This window comes from Hemitrygon akajei, unplaced genomic scaffold (genome assembly GCF_048418815.1).
Source record: "Hemitrygon akajei unplaced genomic scaffold, sHemAka1.3 Scf000099, whole genome shotgun sequence".
NCBI classification, from domain to species: Eukaryota; Metazoa; Chordata; class Chondrichthyes; order Myliobatiformes; family Dasyatidae; genus Hemitrygon; species Hemitrygon akajei.
The window spans coordinates 319,910-341,097 of NW_027331985.1; the positions used below are offsets into that span (position 1 = coordinate 319,910).

Here is a 21,188-nt window from a genome sequence, read left to right on the forward strand (position 1 = left end):
ACAAGTTTTTTCTATTTGAGAGCTAACAGCCTCTTCCTCCGTCTCTTCAGTTCGATTCCCATCCTCAGCCATTCCAGTTTAAACTCTCCCCAGTAGCTTTAGCAAACCTCCCCGCCAGGATATTGGTTTCTCAGCATTGAAGTGCAACCCGTCTTTTTTGTATAGTTCACGCCAGCCCCGAAAAAGGTCACAATGATCCAGAAATCTGAATCCCTGTCACCTGCTCCAATCCCTCAGCTACGCATTTATTGTTCACCTCTCTCTATTCCTATTCTCACTGTTGCGAGGCACAGGCAGTAATCCCCGGATTACTACCTTTGAGGTCCTGCTTCTCAGCTTCCTTCCTAACTCCCTGTAATCTGTTTCCTCCTCCCTTCTCTTACCTATGTCGTTGGTACCAATATGTACATTTCATTTTTCAATCTTTTTATTGATTTTCAAATAAAGAATATACAAATCACAGGAGGAGTTTAGCAAACAGATAATATAAAAGACATATAAACAGCAATAATAAAAACAGAAAGTATATAATTTCAAAATCAGATAGATAAAATATTATGCTGTTATATATACAATGGTCAAAAAAACTACAACTCCTCATAGCAATCATAAAAAAAATGGAAATTATATTGATAGAAAAACGCTAACTAACCTGAAACCAAAAAAAAGAGAACGAAAAAAAAGAAAGAAAAAGAAAGATTGGGCAGTCCAATCGAGAATAAAATTTTAAAAAAAGAGAGAAGAAACATCCTTCCAGTCATCTCCGAACCTTCCTGGATAAGGATTTTCCCCAAAGCGAATAAAGAAAAATAAATCAATAAAAATTAATTAAACCATGTGAAAATACTGAATAAAGGGTCGCTAGACTTGTTCAAAATTAAAGGATGTATCAAATATGCGGCTTATAATTTTCTCCAAGCTAAGACACGACATAATGGAGGAAAGACAATAAAAAACAGTAGGTGGGTTAGATTTTTTCCAGTGTAGCAAAATAGCTGTCCTAGCCAGTAAAGTTGAAAAAACTATCACGTGTTGGGCGGAAGCAGAAACTTTGCTTGCTTGCTCTGGAATTATCCCAGAAATTGCTGTAAGTGGATTCGGTTGAACATCAACATCTATAACTTTGCATAATATTCCAAACACATCCCTCCAAAAATTATTTAAACTTACACATGACCAAAACATATGAGTTAAAGTAGCCATTTCTGCGTTTTATATTAGGAAAAATATGCGCCAATTTATCTTTGGACATATAGGCCCCTGTGTACTATCTTAAAACGATTTAAGATATGGCGTGCGCAGATAGATGAATCATTGTCTAAATAATCAGTTTTACTCCATTGATTATCTGAAAGTGAATGCTGAAGTTCTACTTCCCAGGTGCGTTGAACCCTAGCATTAGGCGACATGCAAGCATTCATTAACTGTTTATAAATGATAGCTTTTAATCGTTTTTGAAAAGGTTTAAACTGAGAACTACCATAAGCCAAATTTAAAGAGCAGGCCGAGAAGCAATTCGGTAAAAAAATAAACACGTTAAAAATTCCTAACCTGTAAATATCTGAAACAATGTGCATTAGAGATATCATATTCATCCATTAACTGTGAAAAAGACATTAAAGGTTTGTAAAAACAGATGTAAAACAGTTTTTATTCCCTTAATTTTCTATGTTAAAAAAGCCTTATCCAAAGTTGATGGTTTAAAAAAGAAAATTGAATAAATATTACCAGAAAGTAGAAAATCATTTAATTCAAAAAGTCTACGAAATTGAAACAAAATTTTTAACGTATGTTTGACAATAGGGTTGAAAGCTTGTCTACCTATTCTGGCGAGCGAAAACGGAGGAGGAGCTCCTAATAAAGAAGTTAACGAAAACCCCATTACTGAATTTTCCTCCAGCTGTAACCATGAAGGGCGAACTTGGTCGTTTATATCATAAATCCAAACAGTAAAATAACAAATATTAATTGCCCTATAATAAAATCTAAAGTTTGCTAAAGCCATGCCTCCATCTTTTTTTGATTTTTGCAATAAAAGTTTATTCACGCTAGAGCTTTTATTATTCCAAACATAAGACAAAATCAGAGAATCTATTTTATCAAAAAATGTTTTTGGAACAAAAGAGGGAACTGCTTGAAATATATACATACATTTCGGTAGAATAACCACTTTTGTAGCATTTGTTCGACCTATCAATGACACCGGCATAGGTGACCATTTAGAAAGCGTCTGTTGAGTATATTCAACTAAAGGAAAGAAATTATATCTATATAGGTCTTTAACATTTTTAGTAATTTTGATACCAAGATTAGTAAAATGGTTTTTGGCAATATTAAAATGTATTTGATCATAATAATCAGAATAATTATTAATAGGAAATAATTCATTTTTATGTAAATTAAGATTATATCCAGAAAAATACCAAATTCCATACATATAGGTAACATAAAAAATTGATTTCCTAGGATTTGAGATGTAAACTTGTAAATCATCCGCGTATAATGAAACCTTATGTAATTTATCCCCTCTCCTAACACCCTGCACAGAATTAGAATCCCTAAGAGCAATAGCAAGTGGTTTTAAAGCCAAATTAAATAATAAAGGACTAAGGGGACAACTCTGACGGGTACCTCTATATAATCTAAAATAAGGAAACGTTTGATTATTAGTTAGAACCGCAGCTGCCGGGGCATAAAGCCTGGACCAAAATAAAACTCTTCAAAACCTGAAATAGGTAAGGCCACTCCACCGTATCAAAGGCTTTCTCTGCGTCCAAAGATAGACTACATTCAGATTCTTTGGCTGAGGGGGAATAAATGATATTTAACAATCTTCGAATATTAGTATGTGAGTACCTATTTTTTATAAATCGTGTTTGATCGTTGGAGATAGCATTAGGCAAGATATTCTCAAGCCTATTTGCTAGAATCTTAGAGAAAATTTTAAAATCTGCATTCAGTAAAGAAATAGGTCTGTAGGATATACATTCCAGTGGGGCTTTTCTTTTTTTTTGGAGTCAATGAAATTAGTGCTTCGTAAAAAGTTTTAGGAAGTTTCCCAGAGGATGTAGAGACGGTAAACGTTTGATGAAGATGTGGTATAAGCATTTCATGAAAAGTCTTGTAAAATTCTACCATATAACCATCAGGTCCCGGAGCTTTACGTATTTGCGTTGGGGATATAGCCTTGGCTATCTCCTCTTGTTTAATAGGTGCATCTAACATATCAACATATTGAATCGAAATCTGAGGTATGTTTAACATTTGCAAAATCTATTCATAGTAATAGTACTATCAGAGAGTTCAGATTTATAAAGATTAGAATAAAAGTCCATAAATATCTTATTAATTTCATAACGATCTAAAGTTTCTGTTCAATCTGGTCGGCGATTTTTTAAAATCTGTCCTCTGACCATCCCAGCCTTTAACTGACCCTCTAAAAGTTTGGCAGATTTTTCCCCATGTATATAAAATATATTTTTAGTTTTAAAAATTTGCTGTTCAATGCGGAAGGTCAGGAGCAAATCATACTGTGATTGAAGTTCGACCCTTTCTTTATATAGGTCTTCAGTAGGTTTAACTGAATGCACTTTATCTATCTGTTTAATCTTATTAATAAGCACTGACAATTCTGCTTTAGTTTTCTTTCTCAAGGCTGCTGAATATGAGATTATCTGTCCACTAAGAAAAGATTTCAAGGTGTCCCATATAACCAGATTTGACATTCCTTCAGTTGTATTAAATTCAAAAAATATAGAAATTTGCTGCTTAATAAAATTAACAAAAGCTGGATCCTGTACAATACGGGGTTCAATCTCCACTGTGAGATTTTCAAAAATCTATCCGAAAGCTTAAGGATTAACTTTAAAGGCGCGTGATCTGAGAGCGCAATGATGTCATACGCACATTCAACAACGGAGTTTAACAGACGAGTATCTAAAAAAAAAAATCAATTCGAGAATACTTGTGATGGACGGGTGAGAAAAAAGAGAAATCTTTATCATTAGGGTGTTTATATCTCCAAATATCGACAAGGCCATATACTAATAAAAAAGAGTTAATACAAGCTGCCGCTTTATTACGAAGCGACAGATTGTTTGATGACCTGTCAATCGCCGGATTTAGGCAGCAATTAAAGTCATCACCCATGATCAGCTTATATTCTTTGAGATTCAGTAACTCCGAAAAAAGTTTCTTAAAAAAATCAGAATTATCTACATGAGGTGCGTATACACACACCAGAGCTACCTTTTGCTCGGATAATAAACCAGTAACAATTAAATATCTTCCAATCGAAGAATCAGTAGTAGTATTAAAGTGTACAAAAAGGATTTTGGGACTAAGAAATATAGAAATGCCTCTTATTTTACTATCCGACAGCGAGTGAAATAGGGTCCTTTCCAAAAGCGGAAAAACCTGTCCTCACCCTGTTTTCATATATGATTTTCTTGCGCAAAAATAATATCTGAATTAAGTGTTTGTAATTTCTTAAAAATCTTTTTAGGCTTAATGGGGTGATTAACACCGTTCCAATTCCAAGATATTATATTGCTTTTATTAACATCCATGTTTAAAATTGAATTTAATATTATATAAAAGGAATGTTTCGCAAGTACAGATCAAACCCAAAGGCGCGAGTACAACCAGAAGGAGTGATGCATTTACGAAAGAGAAATCCATCAAAAGAACGGCACAATCAAGAAAAGAACCTACTCTAATAGAACACTCCCCCTCCCCCCACCCAAAAGATAGAGACTATAGAACCAATAGGCTGGTCCCATGCTGATTAATAACCCTTGAACCTGTTCTCCGTTATGCAGCTCCGTATAGTAAAAATAAAGCAAAAATCCCACGGAAAATAGCATATGGTGCTCGGTGCTCGGTGTCGGAGGGCTGGTCGGAGGCACGAAGTTGTCGGAAGTTTTCGGACGGACTCACAGTTGGGCTGTGCTCGGGTGCTTCCAGAGGCTGCATCGGGAAGTTTTGCCACGTTGGAGGTTTCTTCCTTCTGCCATCTGCGTGAGATGATGGGCTATCTGGGACTTTGAGACTTTTTTTTTACCGTGCCCATGGTCTGCTCTTATCAAATTATGGTATTGCTTTGCACTGTTGTAACTGTATGTTATAATTATGTGGTTTTTTTGGTCAGTTAGTCTTGGTCTGTCTTGTGCTTATGTGATATCATACTGGAGGAACATTGAATTTCCCCTTGGGGATGAATAAAGTATCTATCTATCTATCTATCTATCTATCTATCTATCTATCTATCTATCTATCTATCTATCTATCTATCTAATGAAAGACACAAACAGAATTCAACCACTATAATGTTATGTCTAACATTAATAAAAGCATAATCAACAACGGCCATCTTAGAATCATCAAAGTAGCTTAAACACATATTCAGAAAAAAGAATAAATCCGGCCGAATAATGTTACAAACAATATTCTTTCTCTCGAAGAAGAAAAATAAATGAGTATATATATAAATATTTAGATATATATCTATAATACAGACCTAAAACTATAAGCATTGAAACAAATAAAATAAATAAAAAGATCAATGCACAGCAGCTCCTACAAGGACCATTAAAGTACAATACTATAAATGTTCCCTACAAGACAGTTACATATGTAGTAATTACTAATAAGGTAAAAAAAAATCAACCACGTCCCATACCAGAGAATTAAAAGGTATAGAATGTACTTAACTCAGAAGCTCCATAAACAACTCATACAGCAAATACTTCAAAATTGCCTATTGAGTAATCGGAATAACTTTAATATTTTATTCAGTAGGCTTCACTTTAAGGTTTTTAATATATTCCCATCCCTCTTGAGGAGAGTAGATTCTCAATAATTGAGATTTTTCAGGAAAAATTATGAGTTTTGCTGGAAAGCGAAGGGAGGGATTTACATCTAATTTATACATTTCACTCATAACTTCTCGATATTTTTTTCTTTCGGCAAAAGTCTCGGGAGGATAATCTTCGACTATACGAATCTGTGTCGAATTAAACATCACATCCGCTTCTTTCTGGCTTCTTTAGTCGTATAATAATGCAAAGAAAGTACAACTACTCGAGGACGTAATTCGGCTGAACGGCGAGAAAATGGAATTCTGTGAGCTCTGTCGATTAAGTGGCGAGCTTCAAGAGTCTCATTGAAAAGTGAGTACAGGATATCTGAAAAGAATTTTAACAAATCGCCAGCTTCAGTACTTTCAGGCAGTCCCAGAATACGCAGATTCCGCCGACGCCCTCTACTATTTAGATCAATCATTCTTTTCTTCGTTTTAGATAGTTCCGAGGTAATTTCATTGATTTTCTTTTCCATCGAAGATATCTTCATTCCTTGATCTTTAATAGTTTGCTTGAATAGATCATGCTCACTTTCAATTTGGGTTGCAGTCTGCTGAAGTGTTTGAAATTGAGAGTCCAAGTTTTTCAAAGAATCTTGAATCGTAGAAAGAACCTTTTCAAGCTTCCCGTTTGAACTGGCCAGCTTATCAATTATAATATTAAGCGATCCGAATTCCGATTTCATATCTTGTATTGAAGAAAATATTCCTGCTCGTGTAACAGATTCCTTCGTTTTCTTGGTTGTTCCGTTTGTTCCATTTCAGAAAAAAATCTTGCCGCTTCTCAGTTCAATACCAGAATGACCTTTTTCGGCCATTGTAATTAAGTCGTAAATCCTTCAGTAGAAGTAATAACTCCTTCAGTAGGAGTAATAAATCATCAAAACTAAAAAGGATCTGTTAGTGGGATATAAAATATATTAAAAGAGAGAGAGCCGCTAGGAACGCGACTTAATCCATAAGCTACAAGTTGGGAAATCGGTACCAATATGTACTGCGACCCCTGTTTGTTCTCCTTCCCACTTCAGAAATCGTAGACGCGATCAGAAACATCCCGGACCCAGGCACCTGGGAAGCAAACAACCATCCGCGTTTCTTTCCTGCGTCCACAGAATCGCCTGTCTGACTCCTAACTATAGAGTCCACTATCACTGCTGCCATCCTCTTCCTTTCCCTGCCCTTTTAGGCCACAGGGCCAGACTCTGTGCCCGAGGCACAGCCACTGTTGCTTCCAGCACGTCGGTCGCCCCCAAACAGTACTCAAACAGGAGTACATATTGTTAAGGGTGACAGCGCCTGAGGTACTCTCTAGCCTATGACTCTTACCCTTCCTTCTCCTGACTGTTACCCACTTGTCAGTCTCCCTGGGCCCCGGTGTAACTACCTGCCTATAGCACCGTTCTATCACCTCCTCACTCTCCCTGACTACACGAAGGTCATCGAGCTGCATCTCCAGTTCCCTAACACGGTCCTTCAGGAGCTGCAGATCGATGCACCTGGCGCAGATGTGGCCAACCGCGAAGCTGAGAGTCTCCAGGTCTTCCCACATCTGACACCCAGCAAAGACCAACGGCCTCACACACATGCTTCCTGTCTCTAATTCTACACAGGCAGCCTACCTCTTCTCAACCCGTCATTGTTTAAGCCCCGGTGAACCAAAGCGTTCCTATTCTGTCTTCCTCTACTCCATCGCCCGCTCCTTCGTAGCCCGCTCTGTAAAGCCTTCTCGCTTTTAAACTCTCCTCGCTGTTCTCACTAGCTGACGTCCACGCGCTTGCGCATTCGTGCCCCAATTGAAAGCGGAAGTTGAACAAACGGATGACCAGACAATCTTAATGAAACAGTGCCTGGTGATACTGGGACTATCATTGTGACTATCTCCCACAAGCAAATATCACAAAGTTTCCAGTCACCTGTTTCAATCACAGACCAGCCACTGGATTACATACTGTCCAATCCGCTAGATCTGATATTCCACTGTACAACACGCTGTCCCATCACTTGGGTTGAATACTGAGCATTGCCATAGAACCATAGAACACTACAGCACAGTACAGGCCCTTCAGCCCTGCATATTGTGCCGACCCATGTAATCCTTAAAAGAAAAAGTACGAAACCCACACTACCCCATAACCCTCCATTTTTCTTTCAACCATGCGCCTGTCCAAGAGGCTCATAAGTACCCCTAATGTTTTAGCCTCAGCCACCATCCCTGGCAAGTCATTCCAGGCACTGACAACCCTCTGTATAAAAAAAAAAGTACTCCTGACGTCTCCCCTAAACTTCCCTCCCTTAATTTTGTACATATGCTCTCTGATATTTGCAATTGGTACCCTGGGAAACAGGTACTGATTATCCACCCTATCCATGCTTCTCATAATCTTGTAGGCCTCAATCAAGTCCCCTCTCATTCTTCTATGCTCCAAAGAGAAAAGTCCCAGCTCTGCTAACCTTGCTTCATATGACTTGTTCTCCAAACCAGGCAACATCCTGATGAATCTCCTCCGCACCCTCTCCATAACTTCCACATCCTTCCTATAATGAGGTGACCAGAATTAAACACAATACTCCAAGTGCGGTCTCACCAGAGATTTGTAGAGTTGCAACATGACCTATCTACTCTATACTCTTGAACTCAATACCCCGGTTAATGAAGCTTAGCATCCCATAGGCTTTCTTAACTACCCTATCAACCTGCGCAGCGACCTTGAGGGATGTATGGATTTGAACCCCAAGGTCTCTTTGTTCATCTGTACTCTTAACTAACTGACCGTTAATCCTTTCTTCTGGTTTGTCCTTCCAAAATGCATCAGCTTATAATTATTCTGCCTGAAGGTCGGTGACTAGTGGTGCCTAGTCCTGGGACCCCTGCTAGTTGTGATTTTAATAAATGACCTGGATTTTGAGGCGGAAGGTTGATTAAGTAAGTTTCCAGATGACACGAAAATTGGAGGAAGGATATGGAACTTTTTCTGCTTCTTCCTCAAGATAAGGACACATAGATCGTGCAACAGGAAGAACAGTCCCAACTTGTCCTGATTCCCCTTATAGCTCAATAGCTTCACTCCAGGTAATGTCCTCCGGAATATTCTCTGTGCTTTTTTTCCATCTTAATGACATCCTTCCTGTGTCCTGCCCATGTGTATAAACAGCTCCAGGAAATCGTGCATCTGTACTCTTGGCTGCCCCTGTTCTACAACACTTTCCAGGGCCCTAATATTCACTGTGCAACTCCTGCTCTGGTTTAACTTTACAAAGTGAATCTATTCCAGAATGCACTTTCCACGTTCGTCTCAGTCTCCTTATAATCTTATGTAACCCCTTTATACCACCGATGTTGATGGCATTTGTAAACTTACGAACGGTATTAACAACTTTATCTACCAAATCATTAAGATCAAAAAAACAAACAGTAGACGTTGTAGCCCATCCACACCACTAGCCTCAAGCCTGCAAATTTAATAGCACTCTGTTATTAACCCTCTGAATCCTTCCGCATAAGCAATTTCATATCCAGTTGGCTAGTTCGCCTGCAAGAAAATGAACCTCCATGTTATATATGATGACGTATATGAACTTTGATTAAACGAAAGTGCACTTTGAACTTCTAATTCAAAGTGTGGCGTGGATAATTGGCATGTTTGTCTTCATTAGCTGCAGCACAGAATAAAATTGCAGCGTGGACTTTTGACGTTTATAACCTGCTGATTGGGTCAGTATATTGTAGGGTTCTATTAGTACTGGGGATTGCAGACCGAATAGTTCAATTATAGGAGATTAGATCCGATGCACATGGTCTTATTCAGAGACTCGGCTCAGATTTAAATTATTAATTTCCCTCCATCTATGTTCACTGACCTGCTGAGTTCCTCCATCAGTTTGCGTGTTACCAGATCGAATTAGCCCCATGAAATGCCGTGAGATTCACTGTAATCCTACTCATCAATGACATTGGTCCAGATGTTTATCTCCTGCTATTTTACATTCCCTGTGCCCTGTCAGCTTTGATGCTCCTTAAAGGTATTTTGAGAAACCCACGATCACCATTTCTCCATAGCCCAGATACTGATAGTAAAACGCCGAAACAGAACACAAATTTAACTAGAATGAAGGGTCTCCTGATCAAAGCTGGCAATGTTCTCGGCTCGGCTACAGAAAACAGGGAACACAAAATCTCTGAAATCCTCGAAATGCTCAAATCATTTTGCTCTGAATTTTATAAATGAAAGTTGCAGTTGTCAGGGCCTGTCTAGACGTGAAGCAGAAACTGACCCTGGACTTTTACACAACGCACAAGCCCGATGTTGCATTCCTGTGTTTCACTCACAGCCACCTGATTCAGGAGTCTCTGTTCCTTTCACGCAGCTGAAGCTTTGCATGATGAGCGGAGTGATTCGACCATTGCCGGTGTCAGGTCCCTGCGCTGGAACTGATTAACTACTTAATGCAGCTTTACCAGTGGGATCAGTGACCATGCGTCATGAAACTTCTCTGTGCTCCGTTAGGGCCAGTGTAATTTTCTTCATCTGAACTATTGTGCACCTAGAGGACAGAATTTTATTCATAAAGATCCCAGTGAACATACCTGTAGTCATTCTGACTGTGATTGACGATTGCTGATTTTCGTCTTCCTTTTTCCACTGGTCCGGGTGCAAGAAAGCTCCACCTGCTGGTGATGCTCTGAATTACAAAAACAAGCTGAGTCAGACAGAGAATGGTGACTTTGCAAATATGATAGTATCTCCATCCCCTGTATCAGTGCAGCAATTGGCTTAGGGGCTAAACATTCCCCGTTATCATTAACTTCTACGCCATTTGTGAACGTCTGTCCAGTGATACCTGCGCCCTCTACCGATAGGGTCATAGAGCAATAGAGCACCAATATAGACCCATCTACGTAACGAGACAATGCCGACCACAGTACCCAGCAAGATGATCCCAATTTCCTGTGATGGGTCCATTTCCCTCCTTGCCTCTTCACTCCATTTCCATATTCCAGCTGCTTCTGGAATTATACAATTGTGCCTGTCTCATCCACCTCCTCTGGCTGCTCCCTCCACAAAATCACCAGCCTCCACATGAAACCATTGCTGCTCGTGTTCATTTAGCAACCTATTTACCACTCCAGTGACCATTTAGATACACTATAAACTACGATAATCTTCACCGCGAGCACCATCTCCTAATTTTGTGTCAGCTGCGAATTTACAGATCAAGCCTTCTGCATTCGCATCGAGATCATTGCTATAAATTAACACATATCTAAAGTCCAAAAACGAGGAAATCTGCAGATGCTTGAAATTCAAACAACAACACACACACACAATGCTGGTGGAACACAGCAGGCCAGGCAGCATCTATAGGAGAAGCACTGTCGACGTTTCGGGCCAGTCCCTACTTTGAGACCTTGCGGCGCACACTAGTTACGAGACTTCATTCAGAGGTGAAACCTTCTGCAGCCACACTCTGCTTGCTCCCTTGAAGGCTAATTTTGAATCCAGCTACATTGATCTCTTTGGATCGTATGGAATTTTATCTTCCATACCGAGCTGTCATGTGGCACCTTGTCAAAGGTTTTGCAGAAGTCCAATGTACAACATCCACACCCCTACCCTCATTGACACTGATCTTCAAAAACCTTAAAATGTATTATTTTTTAAAAAACAACAACTTTCCATGCACAATGCCCTGGTACTCATGATCAGACGCTGTCGATCCAAAAGTTGGTATATATTCTGTGCGTAACTTGCACATGTTGTGGAAAATTATCTCTGGCATCTCCCCTACACTTTTCTCCACTCACCAATAAAAAGCCATGTTGGAAACAATTAATAATATTTTGCTTTTCAAAATGTAGAAAATTCCTGTCCGCTAGTATCCTTTCGAAGGTTTTGCCCGCAGCAGATGTAACATTCACTGGTCTATAATCCCAAGGATTATCTTTTTTACCTTTATTGACTTACGGAACATTTTCTATACTCCAATCCGGTGTTACTACGCCTATGGCCGGAAAGGGCATAAAGGTCAGTGTCAATGCTCCTGTAAGCTCCTCCCTCACTTCCCGTAGTAACGTGGTGTATATCGGAAGCTCCATCGACAGCTCTTTCTTAACATTGCCGTGTTCCTACATTAATGTCTCAATCACAGCCCATCTTCTTGGTAACTCTGAAACAAGTAATACATTAAGAACCTCACCATTCACCTCATCCTCCAGACACGTTTTCAGCTTTGCTCCTGAGTAGTCCTACTTTCAAACTATTCATCCTTCTGTTCTTCACTCGTGTAAAACGCCTTGGGGATTTCCTTTATCCTCCTTGCCAAGGATTTCTCAAGTCCCATTCGACTTGTAAATCCTTCTTAAGATCCTTCCTGACTAACTTAAAATTCTCTGGTGCCTTTGCTGAATACTCTTTTCCTAACCCTGAATAATGCTTAATTTTTCCTCTTGCCTAAATGTTCCTTACCTCTTGTGAACCATGATTTGTTTATCTGAACATCATTTCCATGACTGCTGGGCAAATCTATCCAGAACCCTATAAAAGTGTCCCGGAAACCACCTCCTCAAATCAGATGTGCATTTCTCTGAGAAACATTTTCCCAATTTACGCTCCCATGTTGCTAACAATACCGTCATAATTGTCCATCCACTAATTAAATACTATCCCGTATCGGTTGCTACTATAATTGACCATGATAAAAGTTGGGGTGTTGTGGTCACTATCTCAAAAACGTAACTCATCGAGACTTCTGTCATTTGACCAGCTTCATTGCCTCATTCCAGATGCAGTATGGCAACTCCTCCAGTTAGCCCATCCACATATTATGTCAAGAATTCTTCCTGGACACACAACGCATTGTGTCCCATTGACACATTTTGGAACAAGGAGGTGGGATCAACGTCAGGAAAGTTGAGTTCAACAATGATTGCATTTGTACCGTTCCCAAAACTGTCAGGTTATCTGCTCTCATTATCCTAGAAGCTTTGGGGGAGGCCTATATAATGCTCCAGTATGATTGGCCCCTTCCTGCTACTGACCTTCACCCACACAGAGTCTGTAGACGGTTCCTCCATGATGTCCTCCGTTCCTGTACCGTGATACCATCGCTGATTAGTCATAACGATTGTCCCTATTTGACCTCCCTCCATATGCATTCGGAACCAACTACACTTTGGAACAAAGAGCCAATTCTGTCATTGTAACAGTCAAGTCTGTGTGACGGTGTTAACACGTACCATCAATGTACTGAACCATGTTCTAAATTACTCTTATTCTTAATACATATCGTATTAAAGTTAACACATTTCAACCAACCCAACTGCTACATGATGCCTGCCCACAGTTAATCCTTCCAAAGCCTCTCTGAACATCGCACCTACCTTTATATCAACCGATCCATCATCTGACCCAATACTCTGGTTTCCATCCCGCAATAACTGAGTTTACACCGACCCCGGCAGCTCCAGCTGACCTGGCTGCAATTATATTCGTCCATTGCAAGTACAGTTATAAGCCATGCCTTTGGTACAGGGTCAATTTGGAACATAACTTTATTTCAATACCGCTTAATTAGCGGTTCATTCGTTCTTACAACTTATTTAGTAGAAAAGTACTTGATGACTCCAGGGTATGTAAATTATTGGTTGGCAGTTGCTAGTTAGGTTTGAATGAAAGGTGATGCAAGGACATTTGACTTCAAATGAGTTTGTTGCTAGCAGAGGCCTGTGCAACGCTACACTGGAGGGCAAGAGTATTATTGCAGGTTTCAATAGCCAAAGGAATCAGTGATATGTTACTGTAATTCATGACAATTCCAATTTTTTGGCGATCACTACAGCGCGAAGCACTTGGGGCATCTTACAAAGTGAGGGAATTGTCAACGCATTTTGAGATGATCGTGACGTAACAGAACCAAGGATGGAGGTATGGGATCCGAAGGGGCATTGCTCTGTGGATCCAGAATTGGCTTGCCCACAGTAGGCAAAGAGTGGTTGCAGACTATTTTTATTCTCCATGGAGGGTAGAAATGCTACCCCGGGACAAGTGGGCGATTTAACAACCATAACATTTCCCCCGATAGTCCCTGTTCTTACCTGGGGCTGGACTCCCGAGTCAGCTCTCGGCGAATCCGAGCATCTGAATGTTATGTCCCTAACAGTAAGTGAACACACGCTGAGCAATCTCCAGTTGATAACACGCTCATAAACATGAACTTCAGTCTATTCAGCATGTAACGCCACACCTTGTTCCACAACGCTTGTGTTAAACCACATGAAACCTTATTTTACATGAATGAGTCACTCTTAAAAGTGGTCTAAGCCAGAATTAATACTACAGCGCAAGCGATGCAGTAATTTCCTCTCTAGAATATTTGATCCGCTCCAGAGAGGAATCACAACCCGCATCCTGGTTCGGTTCTTTTGGTGTCGTCGGCTTTAATTTATTGTTCACCTTAGGACTAGTTTATTGTCAGATTATAAACCCCAGAGACAGCTCAGGGCAAAGATCGCTGTGGGTTCAGAAGGAACCCACAGAGACAGCAGAAGGAAGGGCGCAGTCAACTGTTGTAAAATATTCTGCATTTGGAGCCATTTATTTTTTGTTTCCTTTTGAAAACTGTGCATTCTGTAAGTGTGCCCTGGCTGCCTGAAGTAGGTACTTCAATGTCAGCCTGTTTATAAAGACCCACTTTAACAGAAGTCCGCAGTTGGACCATTAGAACAATTGGACGATTGTGGAGGAACTGTGCCGAGATAACAATCTTCCAGAGATAACAACCGGTCAAATTCAAAAGCAAGATAAGAACACTCTTCCCCTTCCGTTTATTACTCACTTACTGGAAACAAGTTACCATGTCTCTGTAGAATCACATAAAATTATGATCTTTTCCCGCTGGCAAACTTGCCTGGCATCGCACTTATTTTACTAGGACATCTCCCGTTCCTCGGCTGAGATCGATAGAAAAATCACCAAACACTAAATTCACTTTGTTTCTGATCTCTCAGAGTGCGCTGTTGGTATGTTGAATTAGTTACAGGACATTCGTCCACTCAGTCCTGTTCCTCCAATCTCTTTGACCACAGCTGAACTGTGATTTCAGTGACACACCCCTGCGACCGCCTGGGACAGTTCACTCCCTTGCCTGTAGAGAATCTGTGTTCTGCGGAATTAAGCACATTGAAAGAATGCCCTGTTTCTACCTTTATTTGTGGAAGAGAATTCCAAAGACACATTAGTTCCACCTCAGAAAAATAACCTCATTTATCTTCTTGTGTTTCATAAACATGTTCGCCACATTCCTACAATACAGACAAAATGCTGGTGGAACACAACAGGCCAGGCAGCATCTATAGGGAGAAGCGCTGTCGACGTTTCGGGCCGAGACCCTTCGTCAGGACTAAACGAAAGGAAAGATAGTAAGAGATTTCAAACTGGTGGGGGAGGGGGAAGTGCGAAATGATAGAAGACCGGAGGGGGTGGGATGAAGCTAAGAGCTGGAAAGGTGTTTGGCGAAAGTGATACAGAGCTGGAGAAGGGAAAGGACCATGTGACGGGAGGCCTCGGGAGAAAGAAAGGGAGGGGGGAGCACCAGATGGAGATTGAGATCAGGCAGAGTGATGGGCAGAGAGAGAGAGAAGAAAAACAAACAACGAAATATGTCAGAGATGGGGTTTAGAAGGGAAAGAGGAGCATTAACGGAAGGTAGAGAAGTCAATGTTCATGCCATCAGGTTGGAGGATACCCAGTCGTTATATAAGGTGTTGTTCCTCCAACCTGAGTGTGGCTTCATTTTGACTGTAGAGGAGGCCATGGACAGACATATCAGAATGGGAATGGGACGTGGAATTAAAATGTGTGGCCACTGGGAGATCCTGCTTTCTTTGGCGGTCAGAGCGTAGGTATTCAGCGAAATGGTCTCCCAGTCTGCGTCGGGTCTCACCAATATATAAAAGGCCACACCGGCAGCACCGGACCTGTGGTGCTCCCCTCTCTCCCTTTCTTTCTCCTGAGTCCTCCCGTCCCATGATCCTTTCCTTTCTCCTGCTATGTATCACTTTCGCCAATCACCTTTCCAGCTTTTAGCTTCATCCCACCCCCTCCGGTCCTCCTATCATTTCGCATTTCCCCCTCGCTTCAAATCTGCTTTCAAATCTCTTAGTATATTTCCATTCAGTTAGTCCTGACGAAGGCTCTCGGCCGGAAACGTCGACAGTACTTCTCCTTATAGATGCTGCCTGGCCTGCTGTGTTCCACCAGCATTTTGTGTGTGTTGTTTGAATTTCCAGCATCTGCACATTTCCTGGTGTTCGCCACATTCCGCGTAATGCTCAATGTCCCCAGCAAGGAATCAGCGGATACAACCTCCTCACCTCCTAAATAACAAGGAATCAATCAATTCCCCGTCTTTATCGAATACCAGCGATTACAGCGCAGTGGTTAGCATTGAAGTGGACAGGCAACGGCATCAGAAGCCCCGGACATGCAATCAGTGGCCACATTATTAGGTACAGGAGGTACATTGTAAAGTGCCCACTAGGGGTAGAATTTGCAATTTTTAACTACGGCCAGTGAGAATTACCACATTATTTTTTAATATAAATATCACTGCCAGAAGTACCACGTCTTCCCTAAAAAACAACATATACAGAATAATCAAGCACACAGATCCGTAAAGCCGCGCGATCTCAATGATAATATTGATATGGTAGAAACATCAGAAATACTGCCGTTGTAAGTGGGCTTATTAAAACACCATAACACTGCCGAATACAGTCCCTGTTCCTACCTGATGCAGGACTCCTGGGTCTGGATTCAGTGAATCCGAGTATCTGAATTGTATGGACACTAACAGTAAGTGAACACACCCTGAGCAATGTTCAGTTGATAACACGCTCGTAAACCTGAACTTCACCCTATTCAGCATGTAACACCACACCTTGTTCCACAACGCTTGTGTTAAACCACAGAAAGACTCAACTTGCTTCAATGAGTCTTTCTAACCTGTGGTCCGAACTAGAATTAATACTTCAGTGCGCGAAATTTTACCACCTCCAGAGAGGAATCACAACCCACATCCTGGTTCCGTTCGGTTGGTGCCGTCGCTTTGAGTTTTTGTTCACCTTGGGACCAGTTTATTGTCGGATTATAAACTCCAGCAGCAGCTCAGGGCAAAGATCGCTGTGGGTTTATTTCACAGAGACAGCAGAAGGAAGGGCGCTCTCCACTCTGATGAAATATTATGTATTGGGAATAATGTTATCTTTTGAACAGGAGGCATTCCCTTTCTCCAGATTTGGCTGTGCTCCCGTAGCCTGCACCTGCACTGATTTTAATTTGGCCAATTTAAAAGCAATCTTTAACAGTTGTCTGCTGTTGTAACATTAGGGTAATGGGCAAGTGGGGAGCGGCTGTGCCGAGATTACTATCTCCCAGAGATAACCACCAGTCAAAATCGACAGCAAGATAAGGATGCCCTTCTCCATCAGTTTATCGTTCACTTACTGGAAACAAATTGTAGGATCACAGCGCCATAATATGAAATTTAGACTATCTCCCGCTGGTGAATTTGCCTGATATCACATTTACTTTACACATACATCAAGCGTTTTTCATCAATGAGTGATGGAAGAACTCGAAACATTAAATTCACGGGGTCTCTTATTTGTCGGAGGTTGTTGCTGGCATATTGAATTAGTAGCAGGATATTCGGCTATTTCTAATTGAAGAAATAACAGGCGGGTTAGAGATGTTGATGTTGGGTACTTTGATTTTCGAAAGCCCTGTGACAAGGTGCCACGCTCGAGGCTGCTTAGCAAGCTACGAGCCCGTGGTGTTGCAGGGAAGATTCTAGCATTGATAAATTAGTGCCTAATTGGAAGGAGGTCTTATGGTCTTATGGAAATGCAGCTTCCCTGGCGGTGGAGGAAAGAGGACACACCAACAGGTGGAACTGGCTGTGGGAAGACATGGTTTGTCAGGTCTGAGAACGAGTTAAATTTACCATAACCTTCAGACTGAATCGGAAAACCATTCTGAGGGTATTTGAAATGTCAGAAGCAGGGGAGATGTGATCGCATGTGTTGAGAGCAGGGTTTGGATCTCCATCAGACCCTCAGTGAGATGGTTCAAGTTACAATGTGCAGGGATGAAAGCAGTGTCTGGCCCGGATTTAATCACTGATTCTGACACAGTGAGAGGGTTAGTTTTACTGTAAGAAAACAACATTAATGGAAGAAGACACAGGAACTTCATCAATTGCCAGTTGATTAGCAGAAGTGACCAATCGTTACGTTATCTTGACAGAAACAGATATTCCCAGTGGTGACAAAGGGGTTTATTTCAGGTTGGAGAGGGGTGTGGTGTTTTGAAATCTGTGCCCTGCGGTGCCACCATCGTTAGCTTAGCATGTCCGGAATGGCGTGTTACACAGCACGGAAACAGGCCTTTGGCCGGCCATACCTGTTCTGACCATCCACTCACTGTCTACACTGCTCCCATTTATCAGCACTTGGTTCATAGCTAACTGTATCTCGGCAGTTTCAATGCTGATCAGGTTTATTCCCTGGTTCACTTCTTGAATAATGCATCTACATGAGGTTCTCTAGGAGTTTGCTGGTGGTTAGGCAGGACACAATGATATTGATCAAGGCCTTCACTCTTCACTTTCCTCTCTCTGTACCCTGATGGGTCTGGAGACGTATACGCCTTAATGCACTTTAAGGGACCCAACACTGTCTCATCCTTTATTTCAAAATGCCCGAGCATACTTGTACTCTCCACACTGATCTCCCTATCCTCCATATCTTTCTCCTTGGTAACTACTGATGTAAGTTACTCATTAAGGACCACACTCATCCTGGAGGGCTCTGTTTGATTCGACCATCCTGAGCTTTACATACTTTTCCTTATCTTGCTTGACTAAATTCATCACTTCTCACGATATTTAAGGTTCTCTGACGCTGCCAATCTCGTCATTTCTTCATACTGGAATATACCTGTCCTTTACTCCGTGCAGATGGACTTTAAATGCCTCCTACATGTCAGATGTGGACTTGCCAGAAGCTTTTGTTTCCCATTAACTCTCCCTAGTTCCTGCCTTATGAATTCGTAATTTACACTGATCCAATTGATTACCTTCCCGCAAAGTCTACACTTTCCTTCTCTTTAGCTCTCTTAAACTTGAGGCGTTCTGCCCTAACTGTTCAACTACCAAATGGTCGGGCATCTTGCAAGAATAAGTACACAAACCCAGGTCCATTACAGCTCCTGCTTTTGTTGGTCTATCTAGGTACTGATTTAAGATGTCATCCCAAATAGCAAAAATAGTTGAAACTAGAGAATTTAGGAGCTTTCAATAATCAAAAGCGGCAATTTAAAAAACAATATGCAGAGAAAATGTGAAATATGAATACAAGCTAGCCAGTAATGTTAAATTGGACACCAAAATCATTTATCAGCTGTCTCAAGAGTAAAAGAGGGCCAAGAGTGATGTACTCAGTGAAAGGCGCAGCAGATATGTGAGTATTGTTTAGGGAGCATTGACACGGGGTTCAGTAAGGGCTTGTCTCATTGACGCAGGGAAAGAATGATAGCGTAAAGTAACAAGAAATATGGACGATTCAAGAAGAAGAAAAAGGTAGTTTAGGTTTAGGAAGAAAGGATCTGGTAGGGTAATGGCGAGTCTCAATGCAGACAGGAAATAATTTAACAGTGGACTTAGAAAAGACATAAGGGGACTTGAGAATGCCTTAGCGAGTTGCACTAAAGTAAGCGAAGAACAGGAGGATGACTAGATCGAGCGTGGGCAGATCAGGGATAAAAGAGGAAAACTGTGTTTGGAATCAAAGGAGGCGGTGAAGGATCCTCACTGAATACAATGATGAATGTGAACACAGCGTCAAAAGGCTAGAACATGCCGACGCTAAGAAACTTGGAAAACATTATGATAGATGAATTTCCGGTGTCAGAAGGGATACAGTCCAGGTAATTTTGGAAAGCGAGCGAAGATATTGCTGTACTTTTAGACGGAATATTTATGTCTCAGCTGGCCATGGAAGTAGAACAAGAAGATTGGGGGGTTGGGGGGGGGGGTGGGGGGTGGCAAATGTTAGTCCTTTGTTGACGAGAGATAATAGGGATACTCCTTCGAATTGCAGACCAGCGAGTATTATGTCAGTAGTGGGTAGAAATTTCGGTACACTTTACAACTATATTTGGACTTCGCATTTATAGAGGGAAATAACCGATTTAATCTGACCACCCAGCAGCAGCTGGATAATTTATGGAATTAGGGCTGATGACGTAAGCAAATCGCTGAGCGATTGACTACACCGCCACGTTATCTAAACTGACCTGTCAATTACTTATTACAGGGCAAATGGTACAATGACCTCAAAACAATCTTTTCCAAGGAGACCTACAACTTAATGCCAATATTTCAAAGGGTTCAGCAGCAGCTTTTGCTTCTCATTGAAAGAACCAGCCTTCCAAAATGCCAATTCAAGTGCCCACCAATTTATCCTAAATCCAATTGACCTCCGAATCGTGATTTTATTGTTTCGGGTGTAGAAACGGTCAAATTTAGATCCCTTTAATCCTGAATCCACATGGCCGATGTGGAGTCCGTGTCTCCATCAGAAATCCATAATAAATGAAGCATACATAACTACACAAACTAAAAACGCGGCGCAAGCAAACCAAACATCCAAACACACTTGCCTTCCTGCAACACCGTCGCAGGCAATTGGGAAATATAGAATAAACAATTTCCAAAGCAAAAGGCCTCAGCAAGTATTCTAGAGAACCTAGCAGAGTGAGACGTGGAGACCTGAGACTCACATACATAAGCACTTCTTTAAAATTTTGGAAAGATATGCAGTCTCCGAATTTCGCATCAGTTCCTGGAAAACACTTCTCGAAAGGAGACACAAATTGTCTGCCTCATGTATGGTGTAAAAGAAGATTAATTTAATTATCCATCCAGCACAATCTACAGAAACACATGACTACCATGAAGTCATTCATGGCTGTAATCTTTCTATTTCACTTTAAATTGAACTCAAATATGTCCAAACCTCGTGCTATATATTAAATCCCCAATGCATTCATATTTTCAAAATATCGCAGAAAATGACATACCCTTATTTGTTCAATAGTTAGCAAACATCTGTAATTGCAATCATGCAATATTTAGTAAAGCCTTTCGACTCCAAGACAAAGAGACGCAGAAAGTAATATATCCATATAACCATATAACAATTACAGCACGAAAGCAGGATATCTCGACCTTTCTAGTCCGTGCCGAACGCTTCCTCTCACCTAGTTCCACT

At 40.9% G+C, this 21,188-nt stretch overlaps 1 protein-coding gene across 1 annotated transcript in view; it reads right to left on the reverse strand.

The window, feature by feature from the left end:
* The window catches only part of LOC140723042 (NACHT, LRR and PYD domains-containing protein 3-like), a 58,938-nt gene extending 42,239 nt beyond the window's left edge, over window positions 1-16,699 (reverse strand). The window contains exons 1-2 of the mRNA XM_073037662.1: window positions 16,646-16,699; window positions 10,446-10,540 (exon numbers count right to left, since the gene is read on the reverse strand). Coding sequence (XP_072893763.1) covers window positions 10,446-10,455 — 10 coding nt within the window. The 5' untranslated portion in view covers window positions 10,456-10,540; window positions 16,646-16,699. The remainder of the gene's footprint in view (window positions 1-10,445; window positions 10,541-16,645) is intronic.
* Between the last annotated feature and the right edge of the window lie 4,489 nt (window positions 16,700-21,188).